This window comes from Biomphalaria glabrata, chromosome 14, assembly GCF_947242115.1.
Source record: "Biomphalaria glabrata chromosome 14, xgBioGlab47.1, whole genome shotgun sequence".
In the NCBI taxonomy this organism is placed as follows: Eukaryota; Metazoa; Mollusca; class Gastropoda; family Planorbidae; genus Biomphalaria; species Biomphalaria glabrata.
Window position 1 is genome coordinate 19,297,170 of NC_074724.1, and position 13,835 is coordinate 19,311,004.

Consider the following 13,835-nt stretch of genomic DNA (forward strand, 5'->3'; position numbering starts at 1 on the left):
TTGAACAAAAAATGTTTTGTTTTATTTTTATGAACTAAAAGGATTTAGAAAGCTGCTTTTCTTTTTCTCTCAGACTTGAATACGAGTAATTCTTGTAAATTTCGTTAGGATAGTTCGAGTAAATGTTTTATGTTTCAAATAAAATACTATACTTTTAGAGCCTACTGTTCTTGAAGTATTTGTTTCATATAGGTTAATCAAAACTAAACAATTAGGCCTTCGACTTCCAGATTGTCTAACAGATACGCCCTGTTATTTTAAAAGACACAATCATAGTTTGAGATAAATGATGTTATCAACAAGTTATTAAAAAAAAAAAAGTAACACAGTTAAAAGATAAATGAACACTTATCAAATCTAACACACTAGTCTCAGAAGATAGGTTTGTTTGTTTTTATAAACACCTAGCCTACTATACACACATTATTTTATATACAAAAATTTTCTATACACATAGAGATCTGATTTATTTTGGATTCATGGAAGCAGGTAAATGATCACAAATTAAGTTGAATTAATAGCCTACAGCTTCTTGGTATCAAATATGCGAACCTTTCTAATCGCTTCAATAGTTAGGCTTCAAAGAAGAACTTTACTTAGGCATCTAATGAATAGAAAATACATTGTAGCTACATGGAAACTATTTAACTAACAAATAAACAACATATTTAAGTTCATTCTATCGGCTAAAGTTTCAAGTATGATAGAACATTTCTTGATGATTTCTTTGAATGAACTTGATTTCAAGCTCATCATTAATCAATATGTTTTATATATAATAAGTAATTTAATTCTAATCATATGACTTGTGCTAAAGGATATAATAGCATTGATAGAACACAAAAGTAGAAAATACTTCTCCGTGCTAAGTCGGTGTGCTTCGTAGATCAGAAGGAAGATTCCTGTGCTACTTTTATAATGTACTAGTCGACTGGCAGCGTAGCATACGCCGCTATTTTGCTGGGCCGGCCTTAGGACACTGCAACCTATGCGACCGCAGTGGGCCCCGCACTTTCATAGAACCCGCACTTTCATAGGACCCGCACATTCATAGGACCCGCCCTAATTCAAGGTGTATAAATTATTAAATTAAACCATTTTATAACTTAAAACAGATTTCCCGCGCCCTCCTGTCGCTTTACCAGGAGCTCCTGGAAATCTCCCGAAATTGCAAAATATACGAAATAGTCCTTAAAATATACGGAAATATGTAGACTAAAAATTGTCATTTTGGGGTGTCATTCAATATGGAAAACGCCAGTCCTATGCGCGATAAATAAAAACGGCATTGTGCATTAGCCGTAACTGTGTTATCTTGTGAAAGAAGCTTCTTGCGCCTCAAACTAATGAAGAATTACTTGAGGTCAACAATTCTCAAAGATAGATTGAAACATTTGGTAATTCATGCTATTGAGCGTGATCTATGTAGGAAACAGAATTATTATGATATACTGTATGACTTTGCTACACGCAAGGCTCGTAAAGTAATTCTGTACGTAGTAAAGAATGAATAAAATGCATAGACAAATTTATTTTCTAATACAAACTCTTTAAATTTCACTTATTGTCCGGTTCCCTACCCAAACTTGGCCCCGCGAAATCCGTTTCGCATAGGGCCCCACAATGGTTAAGTCTGGCCCGGCTATTTTTTGGTGGCCTCCTTTAGTCGCGAAGCGACTATGGATCATCTCATGGAAATGAGATGAATGCCTGGGCATTAGTTGTGGTCGGAACGATGTCGCCCACACATCAGTTCCCTCCACTCCACGCAGCTGATGTATCCAAAGGAACCGCAGTGCCGATAAAGTTTGGGGTCAGCGGCGTCGCAGTTTCTGACAGGGTGTAGCATGGGTTGCTGCAAACTGCTTTAGGGTCGCCAACTCCTGATTTTTCCGCATGGTTGACTCTCGAAGCCTTTCCCATGATTGGGTATAGCTGCAAGGCAACAGAGGTTTGAATTCAGAGTTTTCCTTCTCATTCTCCTAGGTGGGTAGCCAGACATGGCTAACGAGCCCCTCCCTCCCGAAGCTTACTGGTTAAGGCGCCAGTTACTCGCCTTTGCCCCTTCTCCTGTTAGTGAGAACAGTTCCGCCGGACTCAATATCTGAGCCACACGTGAAAGCCAGGAGTTGGACTGGTTGTCAGAGGCTATTTGAGACACATGCCATTAGGAAGGTAGTGGAGTGCTAACATCCATTACCACTTCCGGTAATGACAATCCTTGCGGAACCACCCGGCTATTTAGTGATATGTAAATATACATAGTAGATTACTTGTTCTCTTTCCATGACTTCTTGGTCACAACGGTTATTAAGTCCGGCGCTGCTCTTTAGTGTTTGTAAAATGTTAGCATACGCCGTTATTTTGCACGGCCAACCTTAGGTCAATGCAACCTATGCGACCACAGTGGGCCCCCGCACTTTCATAGGACCCACGGTAAGTCTAGGTGTATAAATAATTAAATTAAACCCTTTTATAGCTTATAACAGATTTCCCGCGGCCTGTCAATTTACCAGGAGCTCCTGGAATTCTCCTGAAATTGCAAAATATACGAAATAGTCCTTAAAATATACGGAAATATGTAGACTAAAAATTGTCATTTTGGGGTGTCATTCAATATGGAAAACGCCAATCCTATGCGCGATAAATAAAAACGGCATTATGCATTAACCGTAACTGTGTTATCTTGTGAAAGAAGCTTCTTGCGCCTCAAACTAATGAAGAATTACTTTAGGTCATTAATTCTCGTAGATAGATTGAAACATTTGGTAATTCTGCTATTGAGCGTGATCTATTTAGGAAATAGAAATTTTATGATATACTGTATGACTTCGCTACATGCAAGGCTCGTAAAGTAGTTCTGTACGTAGTAAAAAATGAATAAAATGCATAGACGAATTTATTTTCTAATTAAAACTCTTAAATTTCACTTATTATCCGTATCCCTACCTAAACATGGCCCCTCAAAATCCGTTTCGCATAGGGCCCCACAATGGTTGAGTCCGCCCTGCTATTTAGTGACGGGTGAATACAGAGTAGATTATCGGTTTTACACCCCCGCCCTCTTTTTTTTCGCCGCTAAAACTACGTGCGGTAGAAATAAAAAAGAGTAATCTTTCTATGACTTCTCGGTCACAACGGTAAAGTCCGGCCTTGCTTTATTGTGACGGGTGAATACTACTTGTTCTCCCCCCCCCCCAAAACTTTTTTTTTTTTACGCAGTAAGTAAAGAGTGATCTTTCCTTTACTTCTCATCCAAACTCTTGACCCATGAAGAGAATTAGATAGATTAGATTAGATAGATAGATAGATAGATAGATAGATAGATATAGATAGATAGATAGATAGATAGATAGATAGATAGATAGATAGATAGATAGATAGATAGATAGATAGATAGATAGATAGATAGATAGATAGATAGATAGATAGATAGATAGATAGATAGATAGATAGATAGATAGATAGATAGATAGATAGATAGATAGATAGATAGATAGATAGATAGATAGATAGATAGATAGATAGATAGATAGATAGATAGATAGATAGATAGATAGATAGATAGATAGATAGATAGATAGATAGATAGATAGATAGATAGATAGATAGATAGATAGATAGATAGATAGATAGATAGATAGATAGATAGATAGATAGATAGATAGATAGATAGATAGATAGATAGATAGATAGATAGATAGATAGATAGATAGATAGATAGATAGATAGATAGATAGATAGATAGATAGATAGATAGATAGATAGATAGATAGATAGATAGATAGATAGATAGATAGATAGATAGATAGATAGATAGATAGATAGATAGATAGATAGATAGATAGATAGATAGATAGATAGATAGATAGATAGATAGATAGATAGATAGATAGATAGATAGATAGATAGATAGATAGATAGATAGATAGATAGATAGATAGATAGATAGATAGATAGATAGATAGATAGATAGATAGATAGATAGATAGATAGATAGATAGATAGATAGATAGATAGATAGATAGATAGATAGATAGATAGATAGATAGATAGATAGATAGATAGATAGATAGATAGATAGATAGATAGATAGATAGATAGATAGATAGATAGATAGATAGATAGATAGATAGATAGATAGATAGATAGATAGATAGATAGATAGATAGATAGATAGATAGATAGATAGATAGATAGATAGATAGATAGATAGATAGATAGATAGATAGATAGATAGATAGATAGATAGATAGATAGATAGATAGATAGATAGATAGATAGATAGATAGATAGATAGATAGATAGATAGATAGATAGATAGATAGATAGATAGATAGATAGATAGATAGATAGATAGATAGATAGATAGATAGATAGATAGATAGATAGATAGATAGATAGATAGATAGATAGATAGATAGATAGATAGATAGATAGATAGATAGATAGATAGATAGATAGATAGATAGATAGATAGATAGATAGATAGATAGATAGATAGATAGATAGATAGATAGATAGATAGATAGATAGATAGATAGATAGATAGATAGATAGATAGATAGATAGATAGATAGATAGATAGATAGATAGATAGATAGATAGATAGATAGATAGATAGATAGATAGATAGATAGATAGATAGATAGATAGATAGATAGATAGATAGATAGATAGATAGATAGATAGATAGATAGATAGATAGATAGATAGATAGATAGATAGATAGATAGATAGATAGATAGATAGATAGATAGATAGATAGATAGATAGATAGATAGATAGATAGATAGATAGATAGATAGAAATTGCAAAATATACGAAAAAGTCCTGGAAATATCCGGAAATTATTAACTCTTTGGCTCCGGAATTAATTCGGAATTATTTGCCACTTTTGGACGGAATTAATTTTTCCGCCATTTCAGAGTGCGCTACTTTGCTTCGATATAACTTGTATAACTTTTTTATTTATTATTGGAAAATAATAAACTTGATATAGAATTAAAGAGAAATGAATGCTCTTTCCATTTCTTATGTTTTCTAGTTTGCAAATTATGTTGTTTTTGTAATTTTGGGTTTTGAATATAAAAATTAAAAATGAAAAACTCACCAACTGACATTGAAAATATCCATCCAAGTGCATGTTTAAAGAAATTTATTGTTCAAATTGAATTGAAATAGCTTTTTTTCTCATTTTTATCCATTTGTTTACAGAACACCACAGAAGAAACAGCAATAGATGCAAAAAATAATAAACTGGAACTAATAATCCAATGTCACTACTTTAACGAAAAAGCCCATAAAAAAAGCAACACGCTTGGAACAAAACACTTTTACCCTAAAACTAGTCCAACTGTACAGCATATATATATTTATAGTATTTTCTTCTAAAGTTCTTCATGTACTTAGTATATAAATATTCCTTCTAGTTGTGATATTCATGGAAGCAGTCAATATGAATGTGTGGGTTCGACTCCCATCCAGCGCAAACATAAACCGTTCTCCCTGACCCAAAGTGTTTACATACTCTGTCTTTCTTTATAGTTATAGGTCTCCATTCTATGAAAATGGATCTTATTCTAGCAGGGGTGTTCCATTTAATCCTATGGTCAGCAGAGCTATTTATTTTGCTAACAAGACTATCAACAATGTGATTGTCAATGAAAAAAAACATTCCATCTCAATAGATGCAGTGCTGACTAAGTCTAGGTTGACAACCCAATTTCTTGGTGCAATAAATCTGAAATTGTTCTGTTTCAGTGCCTAGATGATAGATCTAGAGATCTACATCTATCTGATTAGATTTAGGTTAGATCTAGATAATGTAGAGACAGCTAAACTAGTTCTAGATCTACATTGAACATTAGCTGGGGGTGGAGCTGCTTCATCAGCTGATAAACTTCATCATTACTAGACCTAGGCTTAGGCCTAGGTCTAGACCTATAAATTAATTTACTAGATCTAGATCTATATAATTAGATTTATCAATATCACCATCAGATGAAACAAAACCACTGTCATCTGAATTCTTATACTTCTTTATCAAAGAAATATTTAGATCTACAAAGTTTATATGGCCTTGGTTGAAGCTCCATGTTAAAAAAACACGCACACAGAAAAAATAAATGTCATCTCTTTACAAACTTCGTACAAAATAAAAACACGTTAAATGAAGGAAATTCCGGATGTTTAGCAAAGGGAAACTATTCTAGATAAACAATTAAGCAATAAAAAACAAGAATCGGAGAAATGGAAACGAAAAAAATAAATTTGAAATAGCCGATGCCCCCAGCGTTGGTCCGACTTTTTTCCCCTTTTTTAAAATCAACGCCCTGTGCGTTGGTGCGGAGCCAAAGAGTTAAAATCTTTAGAAAACTCATACCAATCTCCTGAAATTTATAGACAAAAATTGTCATTTTGGGGTGTCATTCAATGTGAAAAACGCCAATCCTACGCGCGGCATTATGCATCAGCCGTGATTGTTTAATCTGGTAAAAGAAGCTTCTCGTGCCTCAAACTAATGAAGAGTTACTTGAGGTCAACAATTTTCGTAGATAGATTGAAATATTTGGTAATTCTTGCTATTGAGCGTGATCTATAAAGGAAATAGAATTTTTAGCGGCCCCCGTAAGGCGAAAAAGCCGCTATTAGGTTTGTGCAAAATGTCCGTCTGTCCGTCTGTCACACTCAGATCTCGAAAACTAGAAGAGATATAAAAAATACTATTTCATCATTAAATGCGGCTTGAAAAGTTTAGGTGCAACGGATACTATTGGTTTTCTAAAAGAAAACCGTTTAATTTATAAAATTAATTATGCAAGCGATTTTTTCATAAAACTACACCAATCCTAAAACAATTATGTAAATGTAAGGGAGGCAATGTTACAATATGCTTACAAAGATAGACAAATTTTGCGTATTTTCAATATCAGTAAGTCAAATATATTTATAAAATGTACAGGAAATGTTTACAACAAATATAAATAATAGTTGAAGATGTTTTTTCTGGTCAACTAGCTGCTAAAATTAAAAGAAAACATTTCTGTTTGTTTATAAAGGCTAATAATGCACTTTGCATGTAAATATTACGCACATTTTTAAAAATGGACTTTTATGCAGCGACTTTCATGCAGTAGCGTAACGTCGCAACATAATGTAATACTAAACCAATTCCTTAAACTTTTTTAAAAAATCAGATTTTATTTATTTTTTATTTAGTGCCCCCATCCGAAAAAAAAAAGAAGATTATTTTTGTGCGTTTTGTCTGTTGTTCGGTCTGTCCATCACGATTAGATTAACAAATAAAACTAAAGCTATTGTAAATCTGATTTAACCTTTAATTTTTCATTCAGAAATATTGCAATAGTTTTAAGTATCTAGAATAGATTGTTCCGGATGTTTTGTGAAAAACAAATCAATGCCAATGAATATTTGTTTGCTCTTCTAGCTTATATTAGATTTTATTTCCATGCTTAAACGTTGCAAGAAACACATGATCTTTAATATATTGTTCCGGTTTTTTATGTAAATAGCATATAAATGCTAAATAAAAATATCTATACTGATTTATATTTCATTAACTATAAAGTTGTTGCGGATATTGTTTTATAAAAAATAAATTATGTCAAATGGTTGTTTGAAATCGCATAATTGACTAATATTACACTTATATTCTTTGACACTACGTCACTATAGTTTATTTATCAATATAAATTGTTCCGAATTTTCAACTGAAAACAAATTTATGTCAAATAATTTTTTTTTTTTTCAAAAATATCGACAATAGGTTATTCAGGATTTTAAAATAAGAAAGTAATTTACTAGAAACGATTATTGAAAATCACTTTTTAGACTTATTTTACAGTTAATTTTCTTGCCGAAACATAATAAAAGTTGTTTAATCGGTAAAGAATGTTCCGGATTTTGTTTCGAAAAAGAAATCAACCTACATTACCTTAATTTTCTTAAAAATCGTCGCCAAAAATGATCCGAATTTCATATGAAAAATCTAATAACGCTAATAAATGTTTGAAATCCTTCCTCTAATAAATAAAACAAATAATTTTCTCATTTACGAAAATTGGTTGTTCCGGATTTTTTATGAAAAATAGTTTAACTCTATTTATGTAAAATCGCACTTCTCTCTTACACTACATTTAACTTTCCAGCTTAAACGTTAGAAAATATAATTATCGTTAATATTATGGTCCGATTTTTAAGGAAAACAACTTCCTAACACCAAAGTATGGTTTGAAAAAACGTCCATAAGGCTATGGTACATCTAATTTTCATTATAGACCATCCCACAAATTTAATTAACGGCATTTGATTAATCTGGAATTCTTATTTTCTCTCACTATAAATATATAAACATCCGGAACAATCTATTCTGAGACTTAAAACTAATGCGATGTTTCGGAAGGGAAATTAAATTTTAATCAGATTTTCAATAGCTTTTAGTCTTTTTTTTTCTCGCTATTAACATAACGGACAGATAGACTGACAGACAAAACAAAAAACAAAGCGTCTTTAATCCTTATATATATATATATATATATATATATGTGTGTGTGTGTATCTATATATTAAGTCTAATTAGCCCATCAAATGAAATGCTAAAAGAACAAACTCGGTGCACAAATGTCTATGATCTCTCGAGGAGCTGCTCGTATAGATGACATTTTTAGTCTAACTAGGACGTGTGACGTAATGGAATTTTTTTTCCTTTGACGTCATATGGAGTTAATTCTTTAAATGAAATGCTAAAAGAACTCACTCGGTGCACCAATGTCTATGAACACTCGACAAGCTGCTCGTATAGATGACATTTTTTAGTCTAACTAGGACGTGTGACGTAATGGATTTTTTTTTCTTTTGACGTCATATGGAGTTAATTCTTTAAATGAAATGCTAAAAGAACTCACTCGGTGCACCAATGTCTATGAACACTCGACAAGCTGCTCGTATAGATGACATTTTTTAGTCTAACTAGGCCGTGTGACGTAGTGGATTTTTTTTCCTTTGACGTCATATGGAGTTAATTCTTTAAATCAAATGCTAAAAGATATCACTCGGTCACTGGCGGATCCGGGGGGGGGGGCGGTAGGGGCGATCCCCTTGGGGGGGGGGGGGGGGGGGGCGGAAGAATTTTAATATAGAATTCACACAATTTGTATACGAATTTATTATTTATGTTAATAATATAAAATAATTATTTATATTTCAACCTATTTTTAGATTATTTCGCCCCCCCCCCTCTAGTATGTTGGCCGATTTGGTGGGGTTGGGATGGGGCGATGGTATCAATTTATTTGTAGAAATCACAGCTTTCTAACAGAAACAATTAAATATCTATATGATTAAAACTTGTTTTTAATATTTTGACCGATCCTTATATTATGTCATTCCCTGTTTGCCGATGGGGGGGGGGGGGGGGGGCGAATACCTCTACTGCCCTTCCCACCTAAACCCTTTGAGTGGGGGGGGGGCGGTCCTACTTTTATTGAGAAATTATAGTTTGTGAACAAAATTATTTCAATTAATATATAAATCTATATTATGTCAATCCCTTTCTCGTATCTTGGCCGATTCGGTGGGGTTGGGGGGAGAGTGATTGCATGTACTGCCCTCCCACTCTAGCCCTCTGAGTGGGGGGGGGGGCGGTCCTATTTTATGGAGAATCATAGTTTGTGAACAAAATTAGTTGAGTCGCCCCACCCCTATTCTTTAATGCCAAATGCAATCTTTAGCAGAAATTATTAAAGGAGCGAGGATTAATCGTTTTCACTCTACCGCCCCTCTCATGTCCAGACATAGTTTATGTAATTTCACATGAATTTATCATAATTATTTTAAGAAAGTTCAAACGAAACGAAATTTTTAGTATAAGAGTCATGATTGAGATGAGTTCTAAACCCAAATAATGTTTTTTCATAGTCGCCTTTTCCCAACCTTTACTCAATATGAAATTTTTCTAGTTAAATAAATTTGGGACTATAACTCACAATTTATACATTAATTTTATTGAATAATTCTTTTTTCGGCGGCGATCCTCAAAGCCAAATCTAAATATGTGGGGTATCTTATCTTCTCAAGGAACAAATCGGTATCATTAGCAATGTATTAAGGGCCTATAAATTCATATTAGAATATTTTTCAAGTACAACATTATTCGAAAGGTCCTTTTTTAATAGTATGAAAAATGAGCTTTAGGTCAGGAGAATGCGTTTCTTCTATGAAGTATGCAAGAAAACGTTTTTGGCGTCGGAACCCCACTGATGAATAATGAGATTTAGTTGTCAGGAGAATGCGTTTCTGGAGTGAAGAAAAACGCTTTTGCCGAACTCCATTAATAAATAATGAGCTGTAGATGTCAGGAGAATGGGTTTCTGCATTGAAGAATGCAAGAAAACGCTTTTGGCGTTGGGGCTTCGCCCCGAATTCTTTTTATGAATAATGAGCTGCAGATGTCAGGAGAATGCGTTTCTGCATTGAATAATGCAAAAAAAAAAACGCTTTTGGCGTCGGGGCTTTGCCCTGAAACCCACTAAACCCACTATGGAACCTTATAGCGCTGCCCCAGTTGTTTTGTTTATCGCCGAAGGTTGAGAAATGCTGCGCTTCTTTTTTCTCATATATATCCTATACTCTTAAGCGAGCAATTCTTGTATGTATGTATGTATGTATATATATTTATATTTATATATATATATATATATATAAATTTTATTTCGAAAACGGCTCTAACGATTTTCTTTAAAAGTTCATGGTATGTGCATAATAGTGAGAAAAAAATTCTCAACTCATTGGCCACATCGGGAAAACTCAAGGTCGACCGTTATATCGGTTTGAAAATGGCTCATTATCGAAAAATTTATTTTGGCTGGAATGTTTTATGAATGAAATTTTCTGTATGACGTCAATGGAAAAAAAACTTGACACCGCTTACGTCACTAGGCTCACAGCAGTACACTAAGACATTTCTTCGCAAACAAGAAAAAGTTTTAATGATTCATTTGGCGTAATTAAACATTTGCGCACCATCTTAATTTACATTGATCCATTATGAAACTATAGAAGAAAAATAATGAAATATCTTTATGTATGATTAGTTATTGTGTTTTAAAGGCTTTATAAATTGTTTACACTTGAATTGCGTACACCCGTAGGTAGCTTTTACTTTGTTATTATTTTGCTGGTGAATTATTGCAATGTGTTTAAGCTTCGAAGTCTGCTGTCCAATACCAAAACGTAGGAAATGGTCATAACACAGCTTATCTATGCCTTACTTGCACAATCAGGGCCGGCCCTAACATTTGCGGGGCCCTATGTGAAAAAAATGAGGATTGCGCGCGGACCAGTAAGGGTATTGAAAAGGATAATAAGTGAAAATAAAGGTTTTTTATTAGAAAATAAATTCGTATTTGCATTACATTTTTATTAAATGAAAGCTGACGATGCCGTTTTTTATATATCACGCGTAGGACTGGCGTTTACCATATTGATTGACACCCCAAAGTGACAATTTTGTCTTTTTAAGGACATTTTTATGAGTTTCAGGAGATTTCCAGGAGCTCCTTGAAAACAAGGAGACCACAGGAACCCTATTATAAATTATAATGGTTTAATTTAATAATTTACACCTAGAATTAGCGCGGGGCTTTTGAACCTTCGGGGTCCACCACTGTGACAGCATAGGCCTGATGATATCCAGCTCGCGGTCAACGAATTTTCATCACGCTGCTGCCTTTTTTTTATTTGTTAACCTATAAACCTCGGTAAAACAGAAGTCCTGTTCCAAAAGTCACCCAATAAAACCTACTCAGCCCAAAGATCACTGCCATAGACATCCCTTAAAGTGGTAGATAACTTCACATTATCTGGGAAGCATTGTATCAATTGACGCATTGCTTTAAAGAGAGTTTGATATGTGATCATGGATAGTCGTGCTTTTGGACGCCTCCAAGCGAGAGTGTGGCGAAATAAATCGCTCGCCTGTCTACAAAAATCAGTGTCAACCAGTATTCTCTCAACCCATCTATGTGGATCTGAGACATGAGTACTTTATAGAAAGCAACTAAGACTTCTTGAACGACTTCACCAAAGACCACAATACAAACAGCGATATTCTTGCAAAATGGTATGAAATTCGAGTCCGAAGATAAGTGAAGAATGCAGTATTTCCCTTTGCTGTGCAGCCCCAACTGTGACCTACATATTTTGCCACATCCAGGGCAAGCATAACCATTGTCCGCAGGTGTTCGATTTAGATTTTCTTTTCGTCGTCTGCGTTTGTTCTCGGCAGCAGATTTTCTTTTTGTCTCAAATGTGTATCCCGCGGCCTTCGTGAGAGACCTCCAGCTGTCTCGTTCGGAGGCCGCATACAACCAGGTGCTCTCTTTTATGTCAGCCAAGAAAAGTTGACGACTAAGCTGGTCTTTGAAGAATTTCCGTGGGGCGCTTCTGTCACGTCGACCACCTTTTAGCTCACAAAAAAAGACTGCCTTTGGCATTCGTTCGTCTCCCATACGGGATACGTGCCCTACCCAGTGCAACTGTCGGACCATAAGAAGTCCCTCTATACTGTTCATACCGGCGTTGGCAAGGACATCGCTGTTTGTAGTGCGGTCCTGCCACCGTATGTCCATGATGGAGCGCAAGCATCTTTGGTGAAAGCACTCAAGAAGTCTTAGTTTTTTCTGTAAAGTGTCCATGTCTCAGAGCCATAATGAATATACTAATTGCAGTATTAAATGTCATGAAGTAACCATTTTAGAAGTTATACTGCAAAGACTTTCTTACAAGCCTATAATAGCCCAATAGTTCTACATGAAAGAAGCAATGTAAAACGTTAAGACGTGAGCTGTGGTTTTCTATAGGCCTACTATTGAGGGGACTTTCTATTCTAATCGCCATGTACAATTACATTGAGAACTGAAAGAACTAAAAAGCAACTCTTCGGATTGGTAGTCTTACCCGATCGTTCATTTTCGTAATTACAACAATATTCCCAAAATAACTTCGGGTAAATATCCTTCCTTAACAAATTATTCATCCGAGCGAGGCTCGGTCACCTGATATTATATATATATGTGTGTGTGTACGTGTGTGCTGTACTCACGTTTATGCATAGGGTTAGGGTTTACTGGGCGTTAGGGTTAGGGTTTGGAAAAAAATCGCCCCCCCCCCCACTCCAAAGTTCTGGATCCGCTATTGCACTCGGTGCGCCAATGTCTATGAACCCTCAACAAGCTGCTTGTATAGAAGACATTTTTTAGTCTAACTAGGACGGGTGACGTAGTGGATTTTTTTCCTTTGACGTCATATGGAATAAATTATTTAAATGCTAAAACAACTCGGTATAGTAATGTTTATTAAACCTCGTAATGTGACTCGCATTTTAAAAAGACATAATAGCTTGATTTAGATCTAATCTAGATTTTTTAAACTAGATCTAGATTGTTTTTTACACTAGAGCTAGATTTTTTACACTAGATCTAGATTTTTTTTTCTTACACTAGAGCTAGTTTTTTAAAACTAGATTTAGATTTAAGTTCTAATTAAAATCATTATAGAATCTAGATCTAGAATTTCTTAATCTAGTTTAGAATGTTTGTTGTTTTACATGTTTGGGATGTTCCTTCAGAGTTGTAGTCCAAACCACCCGTAGGACGACGGGGGGTGGGACAGGGCTGGGTTTGAACCTGGGACCATCGATGAATCCAAACGACAGTCCAGCGCGCAAACCGCACTACCAGACAGCCATGATTTAGACTAGATCAAGATCTATAATTTTAATTTCTAGGCTTAAAGTGTAGATTTTTATTTCTAAA

At 34.6% G+C, this 13,835-nt stretch overlaps 1 protein-coding gene across 1 annotated transcript in view; it reads left to right on the top strand.

The window, feature by feature from the left end:
* Positions 1–347: 347 nt before the first annotated feature.
* Positions 348–13,835, top strand: part of LOC129922969 (uncharacterized) — a 43,196-nt gene continuing 29,708 nt past the window's right edge. Inside the window, exon 1 of the mRNA XM_056011385.1 lies at positions 348–489. Within this exon, the coding sequence (XP_055867360.1) occupies positions 480–489 (10 nt within the window). The 5' untranslated portion in view covers positions 348–479. The remainder of the gene's footprint in view (positions 490–13,835) is intronic.